The sequence below is a fragment of the Loxodonta africana genome, chromosome 19 (assembly GCF_030014295.1).
Source record: "Loxodonta africana isolate mLoxAfr1 chromosome 19, mLoxAfr1.hap2, whole genome shotgun sequence".
In the NCBI taxonomy this organism is placed as follows: Eukaryota; Metazoa; Chordata; class Mammalia; order Proboscidea; family Elephantidae; genus Loxodonta; species Loxodonta africana.
The window spans coordinates 23,632,929-23,646,202 of record NC_087360.1 but is presented as its reverse complement, the minus strand read 5'-3'; the positions used below and the strand labels follow the sequence as shown (position 1 = coordinate 23,646,202).

General features: G+C 39.1%; 1 protein-coding gene across 1 annotated transcript in view; it reads left to right on the top strand.

Moving 5' to 3' along the window:
- The first annotated feature begins 369 nt into the window (after positions 1-369).
- LOC100654631 (sodium/glucose cotransporter 1-like) overlaps positions 370-13,274 on the top strand; it is a 64,187-nt gene continuing 51,282 nt past the window's right edge. Inside the window, exons 1-3 of the mRNA XM_010598809.3 lie at positions 370-597; positions 4,821-4,880; positions 13,085-13,189. Of these exons, the coding sequence (XP_010597111.2) occupies positions 493-597; positions 4,821-4,880; positions 13,085-13,189 (270 nt within the window). The 5' untranslated portion in view covers positions 370-492. The remainder of the gene's footprint in view (positions 598-4,820; positions 4,881-13,084; positions 13,190-13,274) is intronic.

Below are 13,274 nucleotides of genomic sequence, written 5' to 3'. Positions count from 1 at the left end.
CAAAAATGTATTGAAGCCCTAACCCCTGTCCCTGTAAATATGACCTTATCTGGAAGTAGGGGGTTTCTTTTGTTATGTTAATAAGGTCATAGTAGAATAAGGCAGATCCTAAACCTAATCACTTGTAAAGTGCTGTCTTATAAAAAGAGCAAAATAGATGCAGAAACACATACAAACAAGGGGGTGGGGAGAGGCAGGTGACAGAGACAAATGTTTCTGTAATCCCAGGAACTCCAAGGATTGCCAAGAGCTACTAGAAGCTGAAAGAGACAAAGAAGGACCCCCCCCCCCCAAGAGCCAGCATCCTAAATTCGGACATCCAGCCTTCTTAACTGTGAGAAAATAAAATTCTGTTTCTTAAAGCCACCCACTTGTGGCATCTTTTTATACCAGCACTAGCAAACTAAGACACTCAGTATGACTGCATTTTTAAAAATTATTTATTGGAGGTGGACTAAGAATTCTGATATATAATCACCTTTTGGTTTTCAGATGGGTGCTTCTCTTTATGCTTCGAATGTTGGCAGCTGCAATCTTTTGGGCCTGGCTGGGGTAGGAGCATCTTCAGGGGTTGCTGTTGGGGCCTTCGAGTGGAATGTAAGTAATGTCTTTTGCAGCAACTAACCTCCACCTTTATTATTGTCAAAATAAAACTCATAAAAATTTGGTTTCAACCTTGAGTAAATAGTAAAGATTTCTTGAGAAAGAACCAAGTCTTTGATTTCTCAGGACTGTGCTGGTTTTTATTCTTCTTAGTAAATTAATGAAGAAAGGAAAGACTTTTTACATTCAAAAACTATGGGAATAGAGTGAACAAAGAACTGTTAGGAGACTAGTCAGATAGGGAAAAGATGTTATTAACATTTAAATATATATCCTGTCTTTTGTAGTATATGTTGATAATGGGCTCAGCTGAGGTCTTAGAGACATTCACCTGTCACTACACAGTTTCTGACTAATCTCCTAGGAATGCCAGGTTTCAACCATAAACCTTATAAAATATTGGATTATTTAATCTGTGGAATGTATTTCTTGTAGGACATAGAATTTGTTCACTTAAGTTGTAAATGATTTTATTAGTCTTGGGCTAATTAGCTTATATAGTTGTTTTTTTACATATGTAAGTTGGAAAACTCCGTATTTACTGAGTTTCGTATTTCCTCTTGTCTACAAAAAGTAAAGGCTACTTCTAGCAGAATCAATTCCAAACTCAATGAGAAGCCCTAATCTTCACCACCTCTCAATCCACTAGTATCTCTTTTCTCCATGTATCTGACTCACCTCACCCCTTCTTTGTAAGCAAAGCCGGAACTATCTTTATTACTTAATTTCAGTAACTTGTGTGAAATTTTGGTAAAGTATCTCTCCCTTTTTGCTGAATGGCTCCTGATTTTTCCTTTTTTAAGTATTTAATTGTCTTTTACATTTTATTATAAGTCACTTTCATTCATATCTAGAAATAGGCAAACAATAAATTAAAAATAAATACTTTGGTTAAAAAGTGGCTCAATTAACCCCATAAAATAAGAATGCATCCATTTTACCTATCTAAACTAACAGAAGCTGAGATCGAAATCTAAACAGACTCAGAAAAAGAGAAGAGATCAAAGAGGTAATTGAAAAAACTCCCCCCCACCCCCCAGAAAAAGCCTTGGCCCAAGGGCTTTACTAGGGAATTCTACCAAATGTTCAGAGCTTTCACCAGTACTACTCAAACTATTTCAGAGCACAGAAAAAGATGGAATACTCCCAGATTCATTCTACGAAGCCAGCATAACCCTGATACTAAGACCAGGCAAAGACACCACAAAAAAAGATTACAGACCTACATCTCTCATGAATATAGATGTAAAAATTCTCAACAAAATTCTAGCCAATGAAATTCAGCATCATATCAAAAAAAAAAAAAATACACCATGACCAAGTGGTATTCATACCAGATATGCAAGGATGGTTCAAGATTAGAAAATCAATCAATGTAATCCTCCACATAAATAGAATAAAAGAAAAAAAATGACATGATCATCTCAACTGACACAGAAAAGGCACTCAATAAATTCCAACACCCGTTCCTGATGAAAACTCCCAGTAAAATAGGAATAGAGGGGAAACCTCTCTACATAATAAATGGCATCTATACAAAACCTAGAGCCAACATCATTCTTAATGGAGAGAGGCTGAAAACATTCCCCCTGAGAATGGAAACAAGACAAGAATGCCCTTTATCGCTATTCCTGTTTAACATTGTGCTGGAAGTCCTAGCAGGAGCAATAAGGCAAGAAAAAAAAGAAAAGGCATCCAAATTAGAAAGGAAGAAGTAAAAACTATCTGTATTCACAGATGATACGGTACTATACATAGAGAACCCCAAAGATTCTGCAAGAAAATTATTGGAACTATTAGAAAGATTCAGCAGAATAGCAGGATACATCAACATATAAAAATCAGTTGGATTCCTATATGCCAACAAAGAGAACTTTGAAAAGGATCAGGAAAACAATACCATTTATACTAGCCCTAAAAAGATAAAATACTTTGGAATAAATCTAACCAGGGATGTAAAAGACCTATGCAAACAAAACTACAAAAACTATTGCAAGAAACCAAGGACACCTATATAAATGGAAAAACATACCATGCTCATGGATAGGAAAACTCAGCATTGTGAAAATATCAGTTCTACCTAAAGCAGTCTACAGATATAATGCAATCTCAATCCAAATACCTGCAGCCTCCTTTAACGAAATGGAAAAACTAATCATTAACTTTATGTGGACAGGAAAGAAGCCCTGGGTAAGCAAAGCATAATTGGAAAAAAAGAAAGTAGGAGACTTCGCACTACCTGATCTAAGAACAGCCACAGTAGTCAAAACAGCCTGGTACCGGTACAATAGCAGATGCACAGACCAGTGGAACAGAGTTGAGAACCCAGATGTAAATCCACCCAGCTATGGCCAGCTGATCTTTGACAGAGGACCAAAGTCCATTAAATCGGGAAAAGACAGTCTTTTTAACAAATGGTGGTGGCAAAACTGGATGTTCATCTGTTTAAAAAAATGAAACAGGACCCATACCTCACATTGTACACAAAAACTGACTCAAAATGGCTTAAAGAGCTAAATATAAAATCTAAAATGACAAAGATCATGGAAGAAAAAATAGGGACAACACTAGGGGCCCTTATGCATGGCATAAATAGAATAAAAACCATAACAGTGCACAAACAGCAGAAGAAAAACTAGATAAATGAGAACTCCTAAAAATTAAACACTTATGCTCATCAAAAGACATCACCAAAAGAGTAAAAAGAGAACCTACAGACTGGGAAAAAAAAATTGTCTATGACATGTCCAACAAGAGTCTAATCCCTAAAATCTATAGAATACTTCAGCACCTGAACAACAAAAAGACAAATAATCCAGTTAAAAGATGGGCAAAGGATATGAACAGACACTTCACTGAAGAAGACATTCAGTTGGCTAACAGGCACATGAGGAAATGCTCGTGATCATTAGCCACTAGAGAAATGCAAATCAAAACTACAATGAGACACCATCTCACTGCGACATTACTGGCACTAATCAAAAACAACAGAAAATAACAAATATTGGAGAAGTTGTGGGGAAATTGGAACTCTTATATACTGCTGATGGGAGTTTAAAATGGGGAGGGGTGGGGAGTGGAAATCACTAACTAGTTAGTTACACAAGTGGTAACTTTAGTGAAGGGAAAACACGATATAGGGGAAGTCAGCACAATTGACCAAGGCAAAGCCATAGAAGCTTCCTAGACATATCCAAACACCTTGAGGGACCCAGTTACTGGGGCTGAGGACTGGGGACCATTGTCTCACCGGACATCTAGGTCGATTGGCATGACATAGTTCATAAAGAGAATATTCTACATCCTACTTTGGTGAGTAGCATCTGGGGTCTTAAAAGCTTGTGAGCGGCCACCCAGGGTACATCTATTGGTTTCATCCTATTCAGTGCAAAGAAGAGTGAAGAAAACCAAAGACACAAGGATAATGTTAGTCCAAAGGAACAATGGAGCACATGAACCACAGCTTCTACCAGCCTGAGTCTAGAAGAACTAAATGGTGCCCAGCTATCACCACCGACTGCTCTGACAGGAATCACAATAGAGGCTCCCAGACAAAGCTGGAGAAAAATGTAGAACAAAGTTCAAATTCAGACAAAAAAAGACCAACCTTACTCATCTGACAGAGACTGGAGGAACTCCTGAGACTGTGGCCTCCAGACACCCTGCTAACTCATAACTGAAGCCACTCCCAAAGCCCACCTTTCAACCAAAGATAAGACAGGCCTATAAAACAAACAATAACACATGTGCTTCTTAGTTCAATCAAGTATAAGAAACCAAGTGGGCAACACCTGCCCAAAAGCAAAGACGCGAAGGCAGGAAAGAACAAGAAAACTGGACAAATGGACACAGGGAACCTGAGGTGGAAAGGGAAAGGGGGGCAGTGCTGACACAATGTGAGGATGCCAACCAATGTCACAAAACAATCTGCATATAAATTTTGAATGAGAAACTAATTTGCACGGTAAACTGCCACTTAAAGCACAATAAAATTTTTTAAAAAAGAAGATAAATGACAAAAAAGTCATCCTTTTTTAGGCAAAGATCATATGCTCTTAACAGTAAGTTTGTTGAAATGCTTGGGCTTTTTTTTGTGAGCCCCTCCCCATAGTGATATATTTATTAGGCTCAACACTGGTGGTAACTGAATTTACATCTCATTTAAGATGTTGGCCTATATAGGACACTGATTTAATTATTGTTCTTCCTGGTTTCAGACTGTGTTTCTGCTCTGGGTTCTTGGTTGGATATTTGTTCCCATTTACATTAAGGCTGAGGTAAGTATTCTCTGGTAATATTTTTCCTTACAGATACTAAAAACATCCTGGATGACAATTTAAACTTCTCAGTCTTTTGGTCCTTGCAGTTACTTCCCCAAATCCTGAAAATTTCTCAAGTACATTATTTTGCCTTGAATAAACAGACTACAGTTATTGTTTTCTCCCTCTCGACCTTACTCAAGATTTTAGTTTACCTCTTTAGCCTTTAATGGGAAACATTTTAAAACTTTATTGAAAAATAAGACTTAAATAAATGTTAATAATTGGAAGATTCAATATCCTGAAGATGTTAGTCTTCCCAAAATTGGTCTGTACATGGAATGTAATTCCAAACAAAATCCAAATAGGGTTTTTAGAGGAACATGACAAGCTGATTCTAAAATGTATGCAGAAGAGCAAAAGTCTAAAAGTAGCAAAGATGCTCCTGTCACTGACAAGTAAGGACTTGGCGCTGTCAGATGTCAAGACTTACTGTATAGCTGTAGTAGTTAAGACAGCATGGTATTCACATAGGGATAAACAGGTTGGCAAGCAGAAGGAAAATAGCCCAGAAACAGACCCATATATGTGGACACTAATTTATGACATTGGTAGCATGAAGATCACTAGGAAAAGGAGGGCCAATTGATTGTCATATGAAAAATAAAATTAGATACCTGTCCTATGCAAAAATCATTTTAGATTGATTAAAGAATTAAATGCAAAAGGAAAAATTTGTTCAACTTTTTGACAAAAGTATAGAATATCTTTATGTACTTGAGGTAGGATTTTAAAATAAGATACAAAAAGTCCAAATACCTGAATGACTCCTAAAGTACACATGCGTACATGAGACCCCAAGGAACCTGGCCAAAAGCAAGCAGAAACTAGAGGGATATCTACACGGGAAAGAAAGAACTGTACCTGGTGAGATTTTTCAATTTATTATACCCTTGGCTGAGTACATTCCCCAGCCCACACATAGCAGAGGTAGTGGAAAGCAGAAGCCTTGCTTGTTTGAGATTTCAGTGTTCAAAACTGAGGTCTGGCAAAGTAACTGACAATTTAGGTGGGGATCCCGAAAAACAAGGGAACAAAAGAGAGTTAATCCCCAAATCTACAAATAAACTATGGCCAAATCTTTGACTAATTGCCAAACTGTACAAGTGCGAGGAAAACCCCCTAGAGGGTCATACTTAAATAGCAGCACCTGGAAGCTGAAAATACAAGCAGAAACATTAGCTGCTGCACACCACAGATGGGGAGGGACAGAGGGAAAAGTGAAAGATTTTTCAGTTTGAGTCTAGGCAGGTTAACAAATAGCAGTACTCAGAAGAATAAAACATATTCCAGAGTGCTACAGTGTATTATCTGCAATATCCAATTTATAATCAAGAATTATTAGACATACAATGAAAGAAAAAAATGTGACCCACACTCAGGGGAAAAAAGCAATAAATAGAAATCTACTTTGAGTGGACCTAGACATCGATTCAGCTAACAGACAGAAACTTTGAACCTGCTATTATAAATATGTTGACAGAATTCAAAGAAAATTAGTATTAATTAGCATGTTGATGAATGAACAAATAAGGCTTCTGGACAGAGAAACTGAAATTTTAAAAAAATGAAATGGAAATTCTAGACAGAAAAAGCATGATAACTGAAATGGGAGATTTACAAGAGGGCTCAAAGCAGATTTAAGATGGCAGAATAATCAGTGAACTTGAAGATAGTCAATAGAAATACCCAGGATAAAAGACAGAGAGGAAAAACTTTTTTAAGAAAAAGAAACTAAACCTCAGAGACCTGTGGTACAATATCAAGCGGCCCAACAAACACGTAATTGGAGGCCCAGAAAGTGCGGAGAGAGAAGAGGCAGAAAAGAAAATCTTAAAAGCAGTAAATGAAAAGTGATATATTACATACAAAGGAGCAATGATACAATTAATACATGACTTCCTGTCGGAAACAGTAGAAAGCAGAAAACAGTAGAGGACTATCAATAAAAAGATATAAAAATAAACCAAATAGAAAATCTGGAGCTAAAAAGTACAGCAACTGAAATGAAAAATTCACTAGAAGGGTTCATCAGCAGATTTGAGCAGGTAGAAGAAAGAATCTGCAAATTTGAATATCGGTCCATTGAGATTATCCAGTCTAAGGAGAAGAAAGGAAAAATGAACAAAGTCTAAGAGACCTGTGGGACACCATCAAGTCTGCCATCGTATACATAATGAGAGTCCTAGATGGAGAGGAGTGAGAGAAAGGAAAGGAAATATTTGAAGAAATAATGGGCAAAAACTTCTCAAATGTCATGAAAGATATAAATCTACATATCCAAGAAGCTCAATGATCTCTGAGTTGGATAAACTCAAAGAGATACACAAGGAGACACATTATAATCAAAATTATATAATTATTGATACATTATAATCAAAAGCCAAAGAGATGATCTTGAAAGCAACAGTAGAGAAGCAACTCACCACCTACAAGTTATCCTCAATAAGATTAATAGCCAAATTTTCATCATAAACCATGTAGTCCAGAAGGCAGTGGGATGACATATTTAAAGTCCTGAAAGAAAAAACAAACTGTCAACCAAGGATTTTATATCCAACAAAACTATCCTTCAAAATGTAGTCAAAGTGGGCTTTCAGTTTCTGCTCCAACATGCAAAAGAGCTTGGAAGTCATCACTCCCATCCTCAAAAGAAAAAAGTTGAACGAAGTGAAAAACAACCCTTCTTTGTTCTGTCACAAAATCGAGGTTACAGGTTACACCACTGTCCCCAAAACAGGAGAGAGAGACAGATACAGAGGATCACAGTTTACCAGGAGTAGAACTGCAGAAGCAGAAGCCTACTGCTGGAGTGAGTACTGGTAAAAACATCTAAGGTGTAATTGATGAATTTTTGGAGGCTCAGAGTGGACTAGTTTGAGAGGTAAAAAGTCTGAGGAGGCTAGTTTTAGGGGTGCCTCCACACTTTCATAAGTTTTACCTCTAGAACCCCCACCAGGGCTTCTGACCAAGAGGAGGGGAAAAGTAACCCTTGGCGAAATCTGCTCAGGGAAAAGTAACCATTTTGAAATATGCCCAGAGTGTTCTGTTCTTCCTTCTGTTCTCTGTAATGAAGACCAGCCCTAAAGAAAAACTATTTTATCGAAGCCTGTCTTTGACTTGGGAAATGGCATTAGCCAACTCCAGCTCCCTCTAGCCTTTCTGTATCACAGAAGGGGAGGGAAAAAGAGGCTAAGATACTTCTGAATGCCATAGCCCAAGGACTATGGCTCTCCAAAAAAATTAATAAATGGAAATTTAATCATAAGATTATAGAATGTTTCCCCTCTCCAATACCTTATGGGAGATGTGGAATCATCTTGCAGAAAATAATTGGCGCTTTTGTTCACGGTTATTTTGAGCCATGTTAACACCTGAGGCTAATGAATGGAGGCAGACCAGACCAAGAGGGACTACCTGAGGGCCTGGTGCTGACTAAACCTCAGGAGGTATTATATAATCTGTCAAGGCCATGTAGTCAGGCAGATAAGAGCCCCAAACCCTAAGGCTCAGATGGAACTTCCTGGATGGTGACCTTGCATGGGAGAGGGTAGTGTGTCCCTCTTTGGGAAATGTAAGCTCCACTCTGTAAGCCCTCCCCAAGCTCACCCCATGCATCTCTTCATTTGTATTATTGTTTTATATTAAATCTGTTATCACATGTATGATGTTTTCTGGTGAGCTCTGTGAGTTATCCAGTGAAGTATCTTACCAAAAAGAGCAGAGGGAGCTGGCCAATCTGAAGTAGAGGGAGTTGCATGGACTCCCAGGCTTGCAGCTGGTACCCTGAGGGGATAGAGAAAAATCTGAAATTTGTTGGCTGGCTGGTCTGAAGTAGAGGGAGTCACGTGGACTTGCAGCTGGTACTCACTGACCTAGTCCTGTGTGGCTAGGGATGAGAAAAGCTGCATGAGCAGCCAGGATCTGAACTAAACAGGGAAGGAAAGCTGAGATTTCCACAGGATACAGCTGGCATGTGGAGTAGGCTTTATTATCTACCATAGAATTTGACATCAGCAGCTGGTGACCTTAGTCTCCCTAGACTGGAAAACACAGTTGGTGCGGCAAGCAGCATTCACTGGAGTGACCATGGCATTGCACCTTACATCATATCAACCAGGCTGTGGGATAATAACAGTGTATTACAACTGAGAGAGCTGCAAGATTTAAAAAGGAGTTTCCAGGGAAGCTCAAACCTTGCTTGCTGAAAGCAAAGAGCACTTGAAGGATGTTTGATGAAGATCAAAGACTACAGCCTTCAGCATGGATTACACCTCAACGTAAAGGAAACAAAAATCCTCACAACTGGAGCGGTAAGCAACATCATGATAAACAGAGAACATATTGAAGTTGTCAAGGATTTCATTTTACTTGTATCCATAATCAATATCCATGGAAGCACCAGTGAAGAAATCAAGCGACATATTGTATTGGACAAATCTGCTAAAAAGACCTCTGTAAAGTGTTCCTGAAAGCAAAGATGTCACTTCAAGGACTGTCATGGATTGAACTGTGTCTCCCAAAAATATGTGTATCAATTTAGCTAGGCCACAATACCCAGTATTATGCGATTGTCCACTATTTTGTCAACTGATGTGATTTTCCCATGTATTGTAAATCTTATCTCTATGATGTTAATGAGATGAAATTAGTGACAGTTATGTTAACGAGGCAGGACTCAGTCTACAAGATTAGATTGTGTCTTAAGCCAATCTCTTTTGAGATATAAAATCAAGCCGAGAGACATGGGGACCTCATATCACTAAGAAACAAGAGCCAGGAGAATAGTGTGCCCTTTGGACCTGGGGTCCCTGTGCTGAGAAGATGCTCCTCGACCAGGAATATTGATGACAAAGACCTTCCCACAGAGCCTACAGAGAGAGAAAGCCTTCCCCTGACCTGACCCCTGAATTTGGACTTCTAGCCTCCTAAACTGTGAGAGAATAAATTTCCCTTTGTTAAAGCCATCCACTTGTGGTATTTCTGTTTTAGCAGCACTGAATAACTAAGACATGGCCTAAGGTGCACCTAACCCAAGCCATGGTATTTTCAGTTGCCTCATATGCATGGAAAGCTGGACAATGAATAAGGAAGACCAAAGAAGAATGGATGCCTTTGAATTATGGTGTTGGCTAAGAATATTGAATAATACTGTGGACTGCCAGAAGAACAAACAAATCTGTCTTGGAAGAAGTACATCCAGAATGCTCCTTAGAGGTGAGGATGTCAAGATTTCATCTTACATACTTTGGACATGTTGTTGTCAGGATGAAACAGTCTCTGGAGTAGGACATCATGCTTGGTAAAGCAGAGGGTCAGCGATAAAGAAGACCCTCAAGGAAATGTATTGACACAGTGGCTCCAACAATGGGCTCAAACATAGCAATGATTGTGAGGATGGTGCAGGACTGGGCAGCGTTGCATTCTGTTGTATATAGGGTCACTATGAGTCAGAACTGATTCAACAGTACCTAACAATGACAGATAAAATGAACAAATTCCTGTAAAGGCACAAACTATTGAACATAAGATGAAACAGTAAATTTGAATAGATTTATAGCAGGCAAAGTAATTGAATCAGTATTCAGAAACCTCCCAACAAAGAAAAGCCCAAGACTAGATAGCTTTACTGGTGAATTCTACCAATCACTTAAACAGGAATTAACACCAGTCCTTTTCAAACTCTTTTAAAAATATATAAGAGGAGGGAACACTTCCAAACCCATTCTATAAGTCCAGCATTACCCGGGTGTCAAAGCCTGACAAAGACATGACAAGAAAAGACAAATACAGATCACTAAGGAAAAAAAAAACCAAACCCACCACCGTCGAGTTGATTCCGACTCATAGCGACCCTATAGGACAGAGTAGAACTGCCCCATAGAGTTTCCAAGGAGCACTATCCCTTATGAATATAGATGCAAAAATACTCAACAAAATGGTAATGAGACAGGGCTCAGTCTACAAGATTGGATTGTATCTTGAGCCAATCTCCTTTGAGATATAAAAGAAAGAAGCTAGCAGAGAGACATGGGGGACCTCATACCACCAAGAAAGCAGCGCCGGGAGCAGAGTACGTCCTTTGGACCTGGGGTTCCTACACAAAGAAGCTCCTAGACCAGGGGAAGATTGATGACAAGGACCTTCTCCCAGAGCCCACACAGAAAGAAAACCTTCTTCTGGAGCTGGCACGCTGAATTTGGACTTCTAGCCTACTAGACTGTGAGAGAATAAATTTCTCTTGTTAAAGGCATCCACTTGTGGTATTTCTGTTATAGTAGCACTAGATAACTAAGGCAGATGAAAAAAAAAAAATAACCTGAAAATATAGAGCTGGCAAGGATATGTAGAAATCGGAACCTTCATGCATTGCTGGTGGGAATGTAAAATGGTGCAACCACTTTAAAAAACAAGTTTAGCAGTTCCTCAACAAGTTAAATATGAAGTTACTATAAAAATCCTAGGTATATATCCAAAATAACTGAAAATAGATGTTCAAGCAAAAGCTTATGTACAAAGGTTCATAGCAGCACTATTCCCAATAGCCAAAAGATGGAAACAACCCAAATATCCATCAACTGATGAACAAATTTAAAAAGGTGATATATTAGTATAATGGGGTATTATTTAGGCATAAAAGGAATAAAGTACTGATAAATGCAACAACATGGATGAACCTTGAAAACATTATGCTAAGTGAAAGAAGGCAGACACAATAGGTGACATATTGTATGATTCCGTTCATATGAAGTATCCCGAATAGCTAACCTGTAGAGAGAGATTCATGATTGCCAGGGGCTAAGGAAGGGAGAGTGGCTGCTCAATGGACACGGTGTTTCTTTCTGTGGTGATGCAAATGTTCTGGAAGTAGATAATGGTGAGGGTTGTAAAACTTTGTGAATGCACGAAATGCCACTGAATTGTACACTTTTGAAGAGTTAAAATGGTGAATGTTATATTATTTGCATTTTATCACAGTTTTTTTAAATGGAGGTAATTGGGTTAGGCCAAGATTTCTTATATAGGACAGAAGAAGCACAAACCATAAAGGAGGAAGTTGATAAATTGGACTTCATCAGATCCATTGTTGGAGGGTAATTTGGGGAATTTTGAGCACTCGTGTTTCTTGAGCTCCTGCTCTGTCTGTATGCTGGTCTGGGTGTGATGAGAGATATGAAGGGATTGGGCTGGAGGGGTATCAGCACATGCTCACCTTGTACCTCACTATGTGCCGGGCCCTAGTTGGGGTGATTTCTACCCATTATTTAAATTAACTAGTAAATATAAGACAGCCTGGGAAGTGGAGAACCTTACTGAGAAAGTGAGCCATGCATGTCAGTATATGATTAAGAACCAAATGAAAAGTGAAGATGGTAAAATCTCCATGTCTCGAAAAGAGCATATAGACCCTATGAAGCCCCCAGGTAAGTCTTCATGGAGCAGGTGGTGTTTGAGTTAGAACTTAAAATTAGAGAAGTCTTAGGTAAGTGGGCAAGAGGGACATGAGCACGTGAGGATACTCAGGACAGAAGGCAGGATGCTATCCATTTCATAACTTCATTCACCTACCTTGGGCTGGGCCCTGTGCTAGGGCCCAGGAACATCAAAAGAAGGTATGGTCCCTGTGCTCCAGGTGCACACAGCCTGAGGTGGTGGCAATAGAAATGAACAGTAGTGGTTTGAGGTACCAGCATGTACCCTAGCAGCATTGGTACCCAGGACCCTGTTGGAGAGCTGTTGAGTCAAGTTCTATCTCCCTTGAGCACTTGTTATGTTTGTAGGATGTGATGCGATGAAGCACTTGATTTTACTCTGTGATTATTTCATGAAAGTGATTCGTCATCATTAAACATTTTCAGTTAGCTTGATTTTCTTCAACAGTCCAAAGATTGCACAAGAAGCTAGATTCCAGGCTTCTTGAAGGCAATGGTATTGCCTCTGCTTTCTTATTTCTCCCATCTTAGCAGACGCCATGTAATGCAAACCCAGAGTCTGTGGCCCTGCATCTTGTATTCCTGGGTCTTGTCTACCTTCAGTGGGTCTGTCCATCCCAACAGCTGCATCTCTGTGACAATCAGTACTTTGTAAGCCTGGTCGTCCCTGTGAGTCTGCCTCTCCTGGTCCTCACTGTCTGATAATGACTTCTCTTGTTGCTTGTACAGGTAGTAACAATGCCAGAATATTTGCGGAAAAGGTTTGGTGGCTACCGGATCCAGCTCTTCCTCTCTCTTCTAACTTTATTCCTCTATATTTTCAGCAGGATCTCGGTAAGTTATATAAAAGCCAGGCCAAGAAAGATAACAACAAAGAAGAAAGAAAGAAATCAATAGGCAGGATTATGCCAGATTTATC